The 18,827-nt window shown below is 41.0% G+C and overlaps 1 protein-coding gene across 3 annotated transcripts in view; it reads left to right on the top strand.

Annotated features, from left to right (window-relative positions):
* The window catches only part of AZIN1 (antizyme inhibitor 1), a 31,705-nt gene extending 21,283 nt beyond the window's left edge, over positions 1 to 10,422 (top strand). For all 3 annotated transcript variants that reach the window (XM_081258190.1, XM_081258188.1, XM_081258189.1), the window contains 8 exons: positions 485 to 657; positions 2,345 to 2,479; positions 4,403 to 4,484; positions 4,840 to 4,914; positions 5,516 to 5,675; positions 6,836 to 6,951; positions 7,275 to 7,489; positions 8,100 to 10,422. In XM_081258190.1, the coding sequence (XP_081114316.1) occupies positions 485 to 657; positions 2,345 to 2,479; positions 4,403 to 4,484; positions 4,840 to 4,914; positions 5,516 to 5,675; positions 6,836 to 6,951; positions 7,275 to 7,489; positions 8,100 to 8,211 (1,068 nt within the window). In that variant the 3' untranslated portion in view covers positions 8,212 to 10,422. The remainder of the gene's footprint in view (positions 1 to 484; positions 658 to 2,344; positions 2,480 to 4,402; positions 4,485 to 4,839; positions 4,915 to 5,515; positions 5,676 to 6,835; positions 6,952 to 7,274; positions 7,490 to 8,099) is intronic.
* Positions 10,423 to 18,827: the final 8,405 nt, after the last annotated feature.

The following is an 18,827-nucleotide window of genomic DNA, read 5'->3' as shown; positions in this document are numbered from 1 at the left end:
GTCTTTGTTGCTGTGTGTGGGCTTTCTCTAGTGCAAGCAGGGGCTGCTCTTTGTTGTGGTGTGCAGGCTTCTCATTGTGGTGGCTTCTCTTCATTGCAGAGCATGGGCCTAGGCGCACAGGCTTCAGTAGTTGTAGTTGTGGCTCGTGGGCTCTAGAGTGCAGGCTCAGTAGTTGTGGCGCACAGGCTTCGTTGCTCCGCAGCTTGTGGGATCTTCCCGGACCAGGGTTCAAACCTGTGTCCCCTGCATTGGCAGGTGGATTCTTAACTGCTGCACCACCAGGGAAGTCCCTGTATACCTTTTTAAAAGGTTTTTAACAGAGTACAGTATAGTAAGCATTACCGGAATCTGAGTTATGACATACATAATCCTAATTTAACCTTATATAATTTGAATTTAACCAAAAAATAAAGGTATGTGTTAGTGATTGAAAAGTAATAGAAAGCTTGACTTTTAGATGACACTGTTTAAAATCTGTTTTTAGACTGAAATGGCTTTAGTGCAAGAATTGGGTGTATCTCCAGAAAACATCATTTACATAAGTCCTTGCAAGCAAGTGTCTCAAATAAAGTATGCAGCAAAAGTTGGAGTGAATATCATGACATGTGACAATGAAGTCGAATTGAAGAAAATTGCACGTAATCACCCAAATGCCAAGTAAGTGTAAAACTAGGTACATGGGAATATTATTACCTAGGGTTTGGGGTTGTCTTTAAGCCTGGGAAAAGGGGGCATTTATGTAGAGCAGTGGTATATGTTGTGATTACTGTGACTTATTTCAAGTTCCTTTATGGAAAATGCTACTAGCATTTTATTGGCTACTTCTGATCCTTCTGTGGAGCTGGGATGAGATAAGGGCATTTTGGGATATGAATTTATAATCTTTAATTCAAGGAAGAGAATCTGGTTGGTAGGATAATCAAATTAGAGCCACAGCTATATTTTCACAATTACATTAACCATGCTAGTTATTTGTCATATTGGGAACAGGATGTGTTTTGGTCGGCCTTTTTTCCTGGTTAGCTGAGGGTTTAATCTGCCCTTAGATGTGGTTTCTTGAATGGTTGTCCTTTGTGTCAGTGTCTTAGGAACCTAGTCCATAGATTCCTGGGATTTCTTTAAGGCCCTTCTCCTCAAACAGGAAGTGTAATGTTTTTACTTGTACCTACATGCATCCCAAGAGTTATTTTTTTAACTAAAAACTTTTTAAAAGCAAAAAAATTTAAGGCAAAATTAATATTGCCATGAATTGGTATATCAAGAGGATTTTACAGTATACTGAAAGTATATTAGTACAAAATTGTTTCCTTTTTAATAAGTTATTGTGTATGTTATATGTTGCTGAAAATGTGTATCATATCCATATTTTCCTTGTATTCATAATTTTCTTATTGACTTTAATGGTATTCTTAGAAAGGTATCCTGACAGGATTTATTACTCTGAAAACCTTTGTTTTGATAAAGGCCAGTTTTTTGATAAAGTGGTTCTAGGGAACCTCTTGTCTCTCTTAAAAGTCTTCTGGGGGCGGTGGTGGGGGGAGTCTTCCTTTTCTGTGACCTGATTTGGGGTGTTTACTGTATTAGATTATAAATGGAATGGTATATTCTTTTTTTTTTTTTTTTTTTTTTTGGAATGGTATATTCTTGATAGAGCTGGTTCTGCTTGTAGGTAGAATAATTTTGCTTTTACAAACAGCATTTTTGTATAATTGCATTTTTTAGTGGTTTGTAATTACTTGGAGATTGCCTGACCGTCGTGATCATTTTGTCTTGGTTGTCGTGGTTTGGAAGGAAATACCAAATAGATTTGAATCAGCAGTCTAAAAGGCTGCTGTTGAGATACGTAAAATAACTTAGGACTTCCTAATTTTTTTGTTATATGTACAAAATTAATGGGAGGAATGTTCAGAATAAGTGGTAGAAGGTTAGCTAACTAGAACAATTTAGGAAATTTGGAACATTTAAAGCCCTGATCGTTTTTACTGAAAGACAATGATGGCATTGCTATTCAATTTAGTCTTTCTAGGTGGTTTTATGGACTGATGGACTTGATTTGAAAGTAATGTCTTTCATTACAGAGCCCAACCGACTCTTGATGCTACAACAGAGTCTTAACTTCCTGCATTTTCCAAATTCCCATCCTTGTAAGCTTCATGCTTTAGGCCCTAATTGCTAGTTTTTTCTCTATACAGGATTGTTTTTCATTAGGTTCACTTGATTCATCCGACGCTGGATTTTGGAGCGCTGACAACATAATCAACACACTTGCTACAATCTTCAGGCTTCACATGTGCTGATGATGATGTAAACCAACTCTGCCCCAATCATCTTCCCCTTCTCTTAGGGTCTTACTACATATTGCAACAGAAGATAATATTGGAGGTGAAGAGGGTAACATGAAGTTTGGCACTACCCTGAAGAACTGTAGGCATCTTTTGGAATGTGCTAAAGAACTTGATGTCCAAATTATTGGGGTTAAGTGAGTATTTGTTCTAAACTTCATTTTGTGGTGATAATCTTTGTCTTTCTGTTACTGATTCAGAATTTCATTTGCATGAACTCTAATAGATTCAACTTTGGGTTTAATATACACATTTCCCTTAGTTCAGGAAAGCAACTAAATATGCTTATCCTTCATACTATTTTGTACCTGTACCTTCCCCTCACCCAGTAAAGAGAGAAAATAGTAAATAACAATTCAGTTAGTAATGTAAATCACCTCTTTTTAAATTGAATGGAGGGATTTACTAGCATTCTAATGAATACCAAAATGGCATTCAGCTTCTAAGTTGTTGGAGATGTCATTTCATTTTTTCTTTTTCCTATCCTAAGACTTTTTCTCTTCTTTTTAATTCCTCGGGAGCACTTCAAAAAATCAGTAACTTTTTTTTACCCTCTCATTTTTTTTTTAATATTGACATATGTCATGAGTTTTAATTTTTATTTATTTGTTTATTTATGGCTGTGTTGGGTCTTCGTTTCTGTGTGAGGTCTTTCTCTAGGTGTGGCAAGCAGGGGCCACTCTTCATCGCGGTGCGCGGGCCTCTCACTCTCGCGGCCTCTCGTTGCGGAGCACGGTCTTCGTGGTAGGCGTGCTCAGTAGTTGTGGCTCGCGGGCTCCAGACACGCAGGCTCAGTAATTGTGGCTCACGGGCCCAGTTGCTCCGTGGCATGTGGGATCCTCCCAGACCAGGGCTCGAACCTGTGTCCCCTGCATTGGCAGGCAGATTCTCAACCACTGCGCCACCAAGGAAGCCCTACCCTCTCAATTTTATGTGAGGAAACTAAGACCCAGAGAGTTAATGGTTTTGATCATAGTTTCAGAACCATGATCTGAATCAAATTTGGAGCAGCTTAATGCTCCAAATTTTAAAATTGCTCATAAAGATGGGTAAAGAATCACCACTGTTAAGCTTAAATCTGCCTTACTTGATAATATTAACAGCATTGGAGAGTTTTAATAGTTCAGCTAAATTTTATTGTTAACACAGGAAAATTGATTTGGGGTATATTCTTCTATGAATTTTAGCATATTTTTGTAACCACTGCCACAGTCAGGGTATAGAAAGAACCATATTTCAATTCATTTTATTTTATTTTATTATTTGGTTGCACCATGCAGTTTGTGGGATCTTAGTTCCTCAACCAGGGATTGAACCCGGGCCGCCTGCAGTGGAAGCATGGAGTCCTAACCACTGGACCGCTAGGGAATTCCCTATTTAAATTTAAATAGTCTGAATCATTGATAAGTATCACTGTTAATGAATACTAACAAGTATCAGTACTACTCAGCTGAATTAATGTTCACTTGTATTTATTTCACAATAGATACATTTTTATATTTTTAGATAAAATTGTGCGTTCAAATTAAAGGTTTTGTAGGGTGATGCTTGTTACTTTACCATATATGCATAAAAATCATGTCCCTATCTGATAGTCATGAAGCATAACTGCTAACTTATTAAAAAATGTTTATAGGGCTTTCCTGGTGGCACAGTGGTTGAGCGTCCGCCTGCTGATGCAGGGGACACGGGTTCGTGCCCCGGTCCGGGAAGATCCCACATGCCGCGGAGCGGCTGGGCCTGTCAGCCATGGCTGCTGAGCCTGCGCGTCTGGAGCCTGTGCTCCGCAACGGGAGAGGCCACAGCAGTGAGAGGCCCACGTACAGAAAAAAAAAAAAATGTTTATAAAATTATAGTATTATCCTAATATTGGATAATACTTTTCTAAAAGGCTGGTATTGTAACTTGGATGATTAGAGGCTCGTGCTTCTAATGCTTTAAATATTTGGTAAGGTTAATTTGAATATTTTTTGTGTCAGTATGGTGAATGAGAAAGGACTTACAGGAAAGGCCTCTAAAACTTGCATCAGCTTCAAATTTATTACTCTTATTTCTTTCAGATTTCATGTTTCAAGTGCTTGCAAAGAATCTCAAGTATATGTACATGCTTTATCTGATGCTCGATGTGTATTTGACATGGCTGTAAGTTTTTCCCTTAAATTATTTCGATATTTTAAGCCAGGATGTTATCTAAGATCCAGTGGTTTTCTACCTCTGAAGTACTCTCATTCATTCTTTCTTATGACATGCACATTTTTAAAAATGGGTGTGAAGGGATGACATAGTAATTTACTTGCATGTCTAAAGATAATACAGAAACACCAGGAAGACAATATATATAACATTGAATGAATCTGTTTTTGTTAGTAGAAAGCAAGAAATTTACTGTACTAAAGGTCGGAACAGAGATTATTTACCTCCTTTTTTTTTGAAATGTCCCTATATGCATTACAATTCGGAAAAGCATTTAAAGATTTTCCCCCCTCCACATCTCTAGGGAGAATTTGGCTTCACAATGAGCATGTTAGACATTGGTGGAGGCTTCACAGGAACCGAATTTCAATTGGAAGAGGTAAACCTTGTTCAGTGGGTGGACATACTGGAATAATCTCTCATTCTTTACTACTTAACCTGGTAGATTTGTAGACGAGAATTTTTACAGCAGCACCTAAAGGTGTAACATTGTTTAAAATTTTATTTTAAGAAAATGAATAGGCAATGAGAAGATAGCTTAACTTTGAAAAGTTTAAACTCTGTAGCATAATTTTATCACAGAAAGTTTCTATTTTCAGTACTTGATGGCACAGATGAATTCATAACTTGGAGAGCTTGAGCTGTTTTATCCAGATACACACCACTCCTCACCTTCCTAATATATAGAAACTTACTTGAAATTTTCCTCCTTCATTGATAGTGATTGAATATAGAGACATGACTTTAAACAATCACCAGTAGCCATTTGCCATTGGAGTTACGATATATCTTTTTTTTATGCCATTCTGATAGTTAGAAAATAAACTTTGATGACTTGAAAGCCTGCTTTATTGCAAAGCTTCATGGTCTATAATTCAACTACTTAATTTTCCTAGAAAATTTAATAGCTATCAGTCTCTTAATATTGTGAATTATCTAATCCAATATTAAAACCATAATGTGGGGTTTTAAATCCATAGGTTAATCATGTTATCAGCCCTTTGTTGGATGTCTACTTTCCTGAAGGATCCGGCATTAAGATAATTTCTGAACCCGGAAGCTATTATGTGTCTTCTGCATTTACACTTGCAGTTAATATCATTGCAAAGAAAGTTGTTGAAAACAAGTTTTCCTCTGGAGGTAAGTTACAAAGTTTATAGTTGTTTCTGTTAGTAGGTAATTCCAATTAGTTCGAAGATGAGTTTATCAGATACTAATCAGGTATAAATTTACTGTAGGACATTTCATGGATTATAAAGTTGTGAGTGGTCTTCATCCATCAGTAGGCAGCAGCCAGGGAGCTTTTCAAAGTGCCCTAGCCAAGGCCCCATTCCATAATAAGACTTTCTGAATCCAGCTCTTCTTGATACTGATGTTGAGACAGGCTTATTTTAGATAAACTTACCCAGGTGATTGATTCCCCTTAAGAACCAGTACAGTCTTAAATGTATGATTTGACAAGTTAATGAAGGCTTACACTGTCATCTCTATCAAGCTACAAATAAAAGTTTTTTCTCAGCTTTGTTCCTTTGCCAGATAATCACTCTGGTTATTTTTCCACCACAGATTAGTTTGGGCTGCTCTTGAACTTCATATAAATGAGGTCATATAACATATATTCTTCTGTTTAAGACAGCTCAGTATAATGTCTGAACCATTTTGTTTTACATTTATTGCCAATTAATATTCATTTTCTGAATGAATATACATTGTATATTCATTGTATCCATTCTCTTGCTGATGATTATTTGATTGTTCCCAGTTTTTGGCTATTAAGAATAAAACTATTACTACATTCTTGTACTACTGGTATTGTGGACATTTTTCATTTCTCTTAGGTAAATGATTAAGAATAGAATTGCTGGGTCACAGAGTAGGTGTCTGCAAAGATTTCAGAATGGCGTTACTATTTTGCCCCTCCAATGACAATGTATATATGCAAGTTCTGGTTGCTCCCAACCTTTACTGACTTTTTGGGGTGGGGGTGTCAGTGTTCTAAATTTCATCCATTCAGTAGGCCTGTGGCGGTGGTATCTCACTGTAGTTTTTCATTTGCATTTACCTGGTGACCAGTGATGTAGAGCACTGTTTTCACGTCTTCATTGGTTATCCTCCTTTGTGAAGTGTGTTCAGTAGTTTAGGCTAACAGTTTTAAGGTATGTCAGTATATATGTGTCGGTGTTTATGTTTTGAGGAATGTGAAACCTACGAGTCAGTTCTGTAAATACTAATTCAGACTTTAATACACCTTTCAGATGTTCTACTATAAACTCATCTTTCCTTTTCCTGTTTCATTTCAGTAGGAAAAACCGGAAGTGATGAACCAACCTTCATGTATTATATGAACGATGGTGTTTATGGTTCTTTCGCAAGTAAACTGTCTGAGGACTTAAATACCATTCCAGAGGTTCACAAGGCAAGTTTTATTACAAATAATATAAAAACTGCTTATATGGCAGTTTATGAACGAGCTGTTATTTTTAAGATACATCCCAATTTTTGGAGAAATATTTTAGGATGCGGGAAGGTTGCCCCTTTTATGAGGATTTGCATATCTCTGGCTGAGTTCCTTTAGTTGCTTCCTTAGATGGAGTTAAGGAGCATCACTGCCGCTGCTTCTAGGCCTTTCTTCCAGGGGCACATTTGATCTGAGATAGTAAAAATGCTCTTATCCACCTTCAAATTCAGTGCCTGCCTGAGTAAAAACCCAACAAAACAACAACCTTTTTTTTCCTGCAGAAATACAAGGAAGATGAGCCTCTGTTTACAAGCAGCCTTTGGGGTCCATCCTGTGATGAGCTTGATCAAATTGTGGAAAATTGTCTTCTTCCTGAGCTGAATGTGGGAGATTGGCTTATCTTTGATAACATGGGAGCAGATTCTTTCCATGAACCATCTGCTTTTAACGATTTTCAGAGGCCAGCTATTTATTATATGATGTCATACAGTGATTGGTAAGATGGTGTTTTTGTTTTAAAGTAGATTGGGTATTTGAGGTGATAGAACGTTTGCTAATTTTAATTCTGTAATGAACGCACAACTTAAAAGTAATAGCAAAATGATCTTTTAAGAGTAATTGGGGGACTTGCCTGGTGACGCAGTGGTTAAGAATCCGCCTGCCAATGCAGGGGACACGGGTTCAAGCCCTGGTCCAGGAAGATCCCACGTGCTGCGGAGCAACTAAGCCCGTGCGCCACAACTACTGAGCCTGCGCTCTAGAGCCCGCGAGCCACAACTACTGAACCCGTGAGCCACAACTACTGAGCCCATGTGCCACAACTACTGAAGCCCGCACGCCTAAAGCCTGAGCTCCACAACAAGAGAAACCACTGCAATGAGAAGCCCACGCACCACAACGAAGAGTAGCCCTTGCTCGATGTAATTAGAGAAAGCCCGCGTGCGGCAATGAAGACCCAACACAACCAAATAAATAAATGAAAAATTTTTTTAAAAAAGAGTAATTGGAAGATCACTTATTTTACAGTCCTAGTTCATTGTCCATTTGTTATGTGGTTGTGTGGTCTTTATCCTTAAATTCAAATTTTCTACTTTTTTCTTATGTAGGTATGAGATGCAAGATGCTGGAATTACTTCAGACACAATGATGAAGAACTTCTTCTTTGTGCCTTCTTGCATTCAGTTGAGCCAGGAAGACAACTTTTCCACTGAAGCTTAAGCAGGCATTAACGCTTTTTTAGATATGAAGTTGCAGGTTAAGCTTGTCTGGTCTACATTCCAGTGTGGAAAAAATTTGAACAATCTTATTCTGTTAATTCTCTTGGAAACAAAAACTATTAGTAATAGCTATTTGGGACCAGACAAAATTAGCTCTCATCTATAATTCACTGGGGGTAATTGGGAGATTAAGATAATGTATCCACATTTAAACTTACCAGTTTGCCCTACCCCTTAAGCGTTTAAAATAAAATATGCAACAAAATGGATGACTTAGTGGAGATGGAAGCCCATTAATTGGGTTCCCCATTAAACCGTTTACATACAAGTACACAGTTTTTATACTAAGGATTCGTGTTTAAAAAGTCTTGTAAAGTTAATGTCTTTCACCCAGATATATCAAATGTCAGTGGAAGACCAGTGTGATTTCATTAGATACGTTTAGTGTATTTAGAATGTGTAAATTTGTGCTTTGAACTGTAGTTTAATAAATGTACAATTGCATCATAGTATTTGTTGTATTTGACCTAATGTAACCCTTGTATGATTGCAATAAAATTTTGTGTAGATTTTACTGTTTTTTCAGGCTAAAACTTTGGGAAAGGGGCTAGCTAGCAAAGGTAGTTTCGAAATAGATGTGTATATGGACTGTTTAGAAGGTTATTTTCCTTTATAGCCCATTTAAGTTTAGTTTGGCTCAGTATATTTTTCAGTTATTTAATTAGTAATTTAAGTAAAATGTTTGGTAAATCATTGTGAAGTTGAGATTCATTATGGAGAGTTGATGTGCAGTAAGCATGATGTTTAACAATTTTAACACCAAAAATGTTAATCCTGCATAAACCAATTGTAATAATTAATAGGTGTTTCTGTACAGATAGAATGCATAGAGTACCTTAGTAAATCTTTGAATCACAAATCTTTTGGCTGAAATGGGAGATTCTCTTAAGTACCTTGAAAAAACTTTGGGGGAGGGAAGTAAAATTGCAGAAAACTCTGCAGCGCACTAAATCTTAAAGAAGGGCTACATCTATATCCAGAAACCTGATGCTCCTTTGCACGGAATATTATTTAAATTGAAACTTGTGAGGTGGGGTGGGGAGAAGCACACCTATTTTCAGTTTCTCAATTGCAGTGATTTCAGACTTAGGGTTTGTTTTGTTATAGCTATTCACTTAGCTTCTTGTTATTTCCCATTTGTTCAGCTTAGTGTAGTTTTAATTCTTTTCATACTAAAATTTTATGGTGATTGGGGGAAGTGAGTTAGAGTCACTAACATGACAGTCGTTGCCAGGAATTTGCGTTGTTCACTGCTAGTATATTAGTAATCCTAGATCTCAGAATCACAATAGTAATAAGCAACAGGGGTCATTTTTTCCTAACTTACTCTATGTTCAGATGTGGAATTTCTGTCTACCAAGAGGAAATGCGACTTCACTTTGGTGCCAATGGACAGAAAATTCTACCTGTGCTACATAGGAGAAGTTTGGAATGCACTTAATAGCTGGTTTTTACACCTTGATTTCAAGGTGGAAGGAAATTGATCATGAATCTCCAATAAATTTCAATCTCTTAAACCAGTAGGTGCTTAATATTTTTGATTTGATTAATTCCCATTTGAATCTTGTGGTTCTATTAATTAAAAAAAAAAAGACCCCAATCTGTTGTCATCTAACTACCCTTGGGCTTTTTCCAAGATGTAATGTGGGGTTTTATGCAAAATTCCAAGCTACCATGCAACTTTTTTTTAACTGTAATAAGGAGGAGGAATTGTTCCTAACCTTCTTTACTTGTGCTTTTTGGTCCAGAAATGCCAAATCTTTTGAGAGGTGGTACAACTTTGAGTCATTGGCCTGACTATACAACTTTCAGCTTCGTGATGTGTCGATTTTGCCGTATTTATAGGAGAGCTATTCTGTGTATAACAGCTCAGAGTTGCAAGTAAGACATGAATGATACGGTAACTTTAAGAAATATCTGTGTTGTATTTGAAGACTGTTTGCCATAAATCAGAAGTTTGAACTTATGTATTTCAATTTGGTTTGCTTAAAAAATGAATTAATGTAACAATTTTTTTAAACAATATTGTAATCTCAGTTCAGAATTTAACTGAAACCTATAAAACCCAAATGATTTCTATATAGTAAATTGAACTGTAAAGGTAACTTGTGTGTGATTCTGAATACACAGATAAAATGTTTTTATTCCTCCTCACATTTTAGTTTTGCTTTGCTTTGGCTTCTGTTGTGAAAGAGTTGTAATTTTACATATCAGTTTTGTGTGTTAACTTGTAAGTATTCTTTCAGACTCTTAACTTGCTTTATCACATAGTAACAAATTGAATCTGGTAAAATGATTCTGGATATTACATATGGAATACTGAAGGCTTTGATAAAGTCCTATATATATGTGAGCCCAAAGATTTTTCTTTGGGGTCACATATTCACCAGCTTCCTAACAGTTTTAAACTTAGACTTAAATAGTTCTGTATAAATTAAGCTAGATATTCCTTCCAAGTAAATGTGGACACTGATACTGAATGCAAATTTGGGTTGAAAAAGCCACACCAGTTTTTTTTTTTTTTGGTCTCTTTTTGGGGAGTTACTCTTGATTTCCTCGCAATAGTTATTAGCAACTTGAGCAGTAATGTAGTAAAGGATGCTTGCTTAATTGGCTTGAAAGTATGAAATCAGAAAAAAAATCTTAATATTCTTGCATATTCAAGTTGTGAATAAATCTTACAAATACTTTAATCCCTGCCTCATCCATCCTGAAGTAGGGATAGAAGTATGGTATAAAGTGTTTGCAGATGCAGGCTTTCAGGGGAATAAACCTGGCTTAGGGGTAAGAAACAAAAACTGGTTCTAGTCTAGCTTTTGCTGGAGGCTGATCTCTACCTACTTAAAGGGATAAGCTACCAGCTTTTGTGTGTTGTCTTGGAGCAGGTAAGCACCATCTTTCTTACTCCTGAATTCCATGATCTATATTTATATTGGCTTCAGTTTCAAAAGCAGTTCCATTTTAATCTTTGAAATCCTGATTCTACTATAATACTGCTTATGCCTGTCAAACCCCTTTGTAGTTGATGGCTTAGGAAGAAATTTAGCACTGGATCAATTATGGGAAAGTTGGAAAGTTAATCCACAGCTGGCTAACAGATGAAGTGATCATGTATTGGCAATAGAAAAAAGGGGTTGGGGCTTCCCTGGTGGCGCAGTGGTTGAGAGTCCGCCTGCCGATGCGCGGGACGCGGGTTTGTGCCCCGGTCCGGGAGGATCCCACATGCCACAGAGCGGCTGGGCCCGTGAGCCATGGCCGCTGAGCCTGCGCGTCCGGAGCCTGTGCTCCGCAACGGGAGAGGCCACAACAGTGAGAGGCCCGCGTACCGCAAAAAAAAAAGGGGGGGGAGGGTTGCATGAGAGTGCAAGAGAATAAAGATCCTTTGGTAAACCAGCAGGATCTTACTCTGATTAGATTCAGCCCCAGATTCCAGTTAGAGTTTTTCCTAAATGATGGTGCCAGACTTCATCCTGTTTGCCTGTGCTTACAATTCTGTCACCACTCAATCTTTAGCAACGGTATACAGAGCAAGGGGGACACGGTTAAAATTCAGAAAATTTTAATTCTCTAGATCTCATTGATTTCCTACCATCTTTTTTTTTTTTAATTTTTGGCCGCACTGCGGAGTATGCGGGATCTTAGTTATCTGACCAGGGTTGGAACCTGCGCCCCCTGCAGTGAAAGCGCGGAGTTATTTATTTATTTAGGCTGCATTGGGTCTTAGTTGCTGCGTGTGGACTCTTAGTTGTGGCATGCATGTGGGATCTAGTTCCCTGACCAGGGATGGAACCCAGGCACCCTGCATTGGGAGCACGGAGTCTTACCCACTGGACCGTGAAGAAGTCCCCCAAGTCTTTTTTTTATCTCTGTAATTTTTACAAGCTAATGATCTCCGAGAGAGCTTTTTGGAAGTTCCCCCCAGCCAGCCCTCTCCCCTGCACCCCTCACCCCCAGCCCAGACCTAGATGGTCTCTTTTTTTTTTCTCTCTATGTTTTTGGATTGGTCTGTATCTTTATTAGAGGCATTCTTCGGATGTGTGGTAGCCCTTCTGTCTGAGTGGGGGGCTAAAGAGCGAATAGGGAGCTGTGAGTGCAATTTGCCAACTGAATGTGCTCTGTCCTAGTGGGTCGGTTGGGGAAACTCGTGTCATAATTTTGAAGTCTTTGCTCATTCTCAGTGAACACTTCGTGTCTCCTTCCTGAAGGGTAATGGGCCATCTGCTAGCATTCTAGAAGACAAGTGGGGTCAGAGGGGTTGAGCTTCTGTATTCAGTGTGCAGTGAGTAGGGTACCCCTGCCCACAGCAGTGCTCCATGTCCATTATTCCAGAGGCCCGTTTACCCACTTGAGAGAAGGAATCTCCAGTCATGACGAATGAGAGTGGGCTCTTGCCCAGCTATGCAGGGTAGGAGAAAGGATTTCGGAACTGAATGCTTAGACTTCCAGACAATCCTTATTTTGCCCCTCCTCCAGATGGGACTGCTGCCAATTTCTCTGCAACGTTTTAGAATTTGAGGGGTTTTTGGTACCCCCTGCCAACTTGGGATTCTGTTTCCTGCAGTTTCTAAATAATTTACTAGTCTGTCCACTTTCCAGCTTCATTTTTTCATCTGATGTCTCCATCCTTGTGAGTTTTCGCCTTAGTTCAGGAAGAAACGTGTTTCTAGTCCACCATTGTAAGCGTGCCTCTCAATATATACTACGTGCATGAACAAATTAAGAGAACTTTTAAATTTGGGGAGACCACTCAGACTATCTCCATCTGCTCGCTGAGCTTAATTTGGGGGGGATTTTTAAAGTTTTATAATTTTGGGTATACCAACAATCCCTATACCATAAGGATATATGGGAATAGAATTTTAATTTCTGCATTTATCTACAACTGTTCTTTTTTAAGCTTAGTGGGGTGCTCTTAAGTTGTAGTTTATGCAACACAGTCACATACTCTGAGCTTTTGTTGCTTCAAACCAGTCTTAATGCACTTAGGCAATTTCTTTGTTTTACTGTTCAGTAATGCCCCTGAGCTTTAGTTACTTCTGTGACTTAAACCTACCCTCTTAATAGTCTCTCTTACTGTTAAATTCGCAACAGAAATAAAGGAAGTGAGGGCATTTTTGAAGTTTGGTTTCCTCCTTTTCTGATTCTACGAGAGACACGTAAAGAGCTTGCTGGGAGAGGGAAGAGAACTTTAGTGTTTCCCAAAAGAAAGGCATCATCTTAAAATGTGTTTTAAAAATGGGTTTAGGGGGCTTCCCCGGTGGCGCAGTGGTTGAGAGTCCGCCTGCCGATGCAGGGGACACGGGTTCGTGCCCCAGTCCGGGAAGATCCCACATGCCGTGGAGCGGCTGGGCCCGTGAGCTATGGCTGCTGAGCCTGCGCGTCCGCAGCCTGTGCTCTGCAACGGGAGAGGCCCCAACAGTGAGAGGCCCGCGTACCGAAAAAAAAAAAAAAGGGTTTAGGGACTTCCCCGGTGGCGCAGTGGTTAAGAATCCACCTGCCAATGCAGGGAACACAGGTTCGATCCCTGGTCCAGGAAGATCCCACATGCCGCGGAGCAACTAAGCCCGTGCGCCACAACTACTGAGCCTGTGCTCTAGACCTCGTGAGCCACAACTGCTGAGCCCACGTGCTACAACTACTGAAGCCCACGCACCTAGAGCCCGTGCTCCGTAACAAGAGAAGCCACCACAATGAGAAGCCTGTGCACTGCACCGAAGGGTAGCCCCCGCTCACCACAACTAGGTAAAACCCGTGCGCAGCAACGAAGACCCAACGCAGCCAAAAATAAGTATTTTTTAAAATGGGTTTAGTTAATGTTACCTTCATGTTGCCCCAGCAGGAACTGGGTTTAGAGTATTTTATTTTATTTTATTATTATTATTTTTTTTTTTTTTTGCGTGCCCAGCCGCTCCGCGGCATGTGGGATCCTCCCGGACCGGGGCACGAACCCATGTCCCCTGCATCGGCAGGCGGACTCTCAACCACTGCGCCACCAGGGAAGCCCTAGAGTATTTTAGATTGATGTCAGGGGAGGGCGTGTAAAGCTTCCTATGAGAACCTATGTGAACATACAAGAAGTTCACGTTGAGGAAAGTAACTACCCAAGTGGCACAGTGCTACTGCCCCCTCCCTTTTATGTACAGTCAGTTTTGCTAGAACTTGGCATACGCTTTCCTAAAAATCATTACACTATGTGAAACCGCACCATGTGCTGATGGGGACTATGAGGTTGCGAGCGCTCATGCTGTCAGTACGACATTACAATATTGATGGTAACCAATTTAAAATGGCTGTACAGTTGTACACGTGTTAAACAAATACATAGATACTACAGCCACTGTAGCACTTCACCTTGAAAAAGACCCACGGTTTGTGGAAGTGTTGCAGCTTGTAAGTTGTGAAGTGGTGGAAGGGGGTTATCTGAAAGTGGAAGGTAACATCAGTTTATGGGTGGGTGTGGCTTGTTACACTCTTGATGAACTGAGGTAGCTGGTAGCTATTTGAGGAGTGTGTATTTTGCATATTCATATGTTAAGAACCACGAAGTTCAGGTTATCTTAACGTTGACCCCTAGTGAACCAACGACCCTGGAACAAACGGTTTCAAAACTGACTTACTCTTCACCCTGTTGGGAGTAGATTTGAAGAGTGTATCAGTAATAAATGATTACACTCAAGTCTTCAACCCCACCCTCAAATGACAGCAGTTTGATGGCAATTGAGAAAAGAAGAGCAAAAACAGGACACAGTGGAACTAAAAGCCTAGCCTAAGCCATTTCGTCAAGGACAAGCATCTCCACAGCCTCATGATACCTCTGTGTGACACACAAATAGGAGCTCAAAGTATCCTAGGGATATTATCTAATTTCTTTGTTTTACACTTGAAGAAATGGAGACTCAGATCAGTAAAGGAATTTGCCCCCAACTTTTACAGCTAAGATGTATCAGAGCAGGGATTTGAACCTAAGCCTTGATAAACCTGTGTCACTGTTTTAGACTGGGTTTCCTGAACACAGGTGAAGACAGCTGCACGCAGAGGGTTGAGTGCTCGTAGGAGCAGGGAGGCAGGAGGGGGCAGCGGGAGAAGCTGAGCCATAATGTATTTCCAGCCGAGTCCTTAGCTGAGCCAGTCGGGGGTTCTGGAGCTGGGCCGGCCCTGCAGAGTTGGACCAAACTGAGAAGGGGGGTCTGGGACTTTGTATCGCAGTAGTAGCCAGCCGTTGGCTACAAGCTGCACCTTGTGAAGAGACATAACCTTGGGCAAGCAGTTCCCTGTGGCAGAGGGCAATTGTCAGAGATGAACAAAGTTGTGAGCCAATTCCCAGTGAAGAATGCAGCTGTGAGTGTTCAGCGGCTGCTGGCTAGTAGCTGGGGGATGCATCCATCAGCCCTACAGAGCAGCTTGTCAGAGCGCTCTGTACTCAGTCATTAAAAGAAAAAGACTATATCATGTTCAACGTCTATTTAAGAAGGTCAGAACCGCAATTTCTGCTAGGATGTGTATCAGTTTGCTACGGCTGCTGTAATAAAGTACCACAAACTGGGGGGCTTAAACAACAGAAATTTATTGTCTCATAGTTCTGGAGGCCAGAAGTCCCAGATCAAGGTGTGGTTAAGGGTTAACTAAGACGGCTGTGTGGAAAAGATCTCTTCTAAGCTCTCTCCTTGGCATGTAGACAGCTGTCTTCATGTTGACATGGCATTCTCCCTGTATATATGTCTGTCTCCAAACTTCCCCTTTTTACAGGGACACCAGTCATACTGGATTAGGTCACTCCCTAATGACTTCATATTAACTTTAATCATGTCTTCAATGACCCTATTTCCAAATAAGTTCACAGTCCTTGGTACTGGGGGGTTAGGACTTCAACATGTGAATTTAGGGGGACACAACCTATAAACACATATGTTTGTAGCTGCCCTGGTGGCCCCTGCCTGCCCACTCCCTTCCCTGAGTAGCTGCTCCCTTCTTCTGCTGCCTTCCTTTCCTCAGCACATTTTCAAGCTTCCTGCTTTTTATCTTTTCTTTATCTTCCCTTTTTCCTACAAGGTTAAAGGATCTTTGTTTTTTCCTATTATTATAAAATTCTTATAAATTAGAAAAACTCTGACCAAAAAAATCACCTGAAACTCTCCAACAGAGACAACGGCTTTTCATAGGTTGTGGCACAACCTTCTAGATACCTGTTTTTATTCCAATATTCCAACCCTCTTTCTCCTTCTGGAAAAAGTCTGACCATAAAGGACACTACCCAGCACTTTACTTCTGCCACGTCCAATCATTTTCAACCTTTTACCTTGAATAGTGCAGGAACCTGCAGGAGAGGAACGTCTCGGGAGGCCATCTGAAGTCAGTTCACCCCTCAGGCGAGCCCTCAGGTACGCCTGCAGTGCCTGGGAAGGGTAAATTCAAAGGGATGTGGCAACTCTGCCACCCTCCAGATGGTTCTCTAGGGGAAGGTGAGCCTGAGTTCAGGCCTCGGCCCAGCTCAGAGGGCAGCTGGAGGTGTGATCGCATGTGTCCAAGAACTAATTTCCTCGACCTGAGTGGCCCCTTTTACTGTCAACACTCTAACCTCTCTCTTCCCACCATTCAGCCCCCAGGCCAGCGGCTCAGAAGGCCATCACCCACGTTGCTGTAGCTCACTTACTTCTCCCGGCTTCGGCCTGCTGACAGACCACCCACACCACATGACCCCGAAGATCTGCAGCCCCAAACTACCCCAACGCCACGGCGGGGCCAGAGTCAGGCTAGAGACCTGGTTCTAGAGCCTTGCCTCCTCTCTCTGACCTGGACTATTTCAATGGTTTCTAACTAGTCTCTCTGCTACTAGGGTCTCCCCTCGAGCCACCATCCTTATGGCTGCAGAGTGAGCTCCTGAAACGGGTCTGATGAAATCACTCATCTGCTTTAAAGTCTCCCTCTGCAGTCCCGTCTGCGATCTGTGCTTTCTAGGTCCTGGTCAGCCTTCAAGCTGAAGGTGCAGGGACTTCCTTGGTGGCGCAGTGGTTAAGACTCTGTGCTCCCAATGCAGGGGGCTGGCGTTCGATCCCTGGTCAGGGAACTAGATCCCGCATGCATGCCGCAATTAAGAGCCCGCATACCACAACTAAGGAGCCCACGTGCCACAACTAAGACCTAGCGCAACCCAAATAAATAATAAATAAATAAATATATATTTTTAAAACCCCCAAAGGTGCCATCTTGCTACTCATCCCGTGAGATCCCGCAGCACCTCTCAGACAGCGTGGCTCCTTCACAGCAATGCCCGAGGTGAGTTCAACCTTATCATTCATTCATTCATTCATTCATTCCTTTGGTCGTTCATTTATTCTCCAACAAATATCTTTTGATATTTCCAGGCCAGGGACTATTCTAGCACTGGGACAGCAGTAGACAAAATACCCCTAAATCCCAGCCCACGTGGCACTTCCATCTCAGGAGACCTCCTAGAGGCTTGCAGCTCACTTCTGAGGGATGGACCAGCCCCCACGTTATCTTTAGGCCTGCCACAGTAAGTGGTCTGACCCTTCAGGGTCCCCCGCATCCCTCATCCAGGATGCTGGGCTGGACAAGAGTCAGCAACTGTGTAATATCCACACAATCTCAATTACACACCAACAACTGCAGGTGGTTCTGTGCCACACAGCTCAGCTTGTGAGTTCCTCTTTCAGTCTGCGACCCTGAAACAAAGCCTCTTTTCCCCATTCTGGCCTTGGCTGTTGCCTGACTCAGAGTTCATGAAGCAGCAGTAGAGCCTAGTGGTTAAGAACGTGGACTTGGGGCATCGTAACTCCATTTCTACCACTTACTAGCTGTGTGACCTTAGACAAGTTATTTAACTTCTCTGATCCTCAGTTACCTCTTCCATGTATTGATGTATAACAAATTGCCTCCAAACTTTGAGCTTCATTTCTTCATCTATAAAAAATAGGATTGTAAGAATTCAATGAGTTTTTACATTTAAAGTGCTTAGAAAACTGCTCAGCATGTAGTAAAATTTCAGTATGTGTTTGCCATTATATCTCCTGGGTTCCTGCTCATTGAATCTCCCTGGGGCTTGGAACCCTCTTGCTCCTGATGACTCCTGAATAAGATGCTTTGGTAATGGAGACTGTGTGGAATTCCTGGTAACTCCACCTTCTTCCAAAAATTCTTTGAAATATCCTTCATATAAGATAGAAACTAGAGGGGACTTCCCTGGTAGTCCAGTGGTTAAGAATCTGCCTTGTAATGCAGGGGACACAGATTCGATCCCTGGTGGGGGAGCTAAGATCCCACATGCCACCGAGCAACTAAGCCCGCAACTACTGAGCCTGTGTGTTCTAGAGCCCGTGCACCACAACCAGAGAGAAGCCCGTGAACCACAAGGAAAGATCCCATGTGCTGCAACTAAGACCCAATGCAGCCCCACCCCCACCCCCAAAAAAGAGGAAACTATCTTTTCTATCTGGGCGGCAGATGGCTTTTCTATTGGGCGGCAATGGCTGATCTGCCCACTAGATAAGAATATGGCAGTAAAGTGGAAAACAACTTTAAATATTAGATAAAACTGAG

The sequence above is a fragment of the Mesoplodon bidens genome (assembly GCF_964165515.1).
Source record: "Mesoplodon bidens genome assembly, chromosome: 16".
NCBI lineage: Eukaryota > Metazoa > Chordata > Mammalia > Artiodactyla > Ziphiidae > Mesoplodon > Mesoplodon bidens.
The sequence above is the reverse complement of the archived record's forward strand: the minus strand, read 5'-3'. Positions and strand labels throughout refer to the sequence as shown.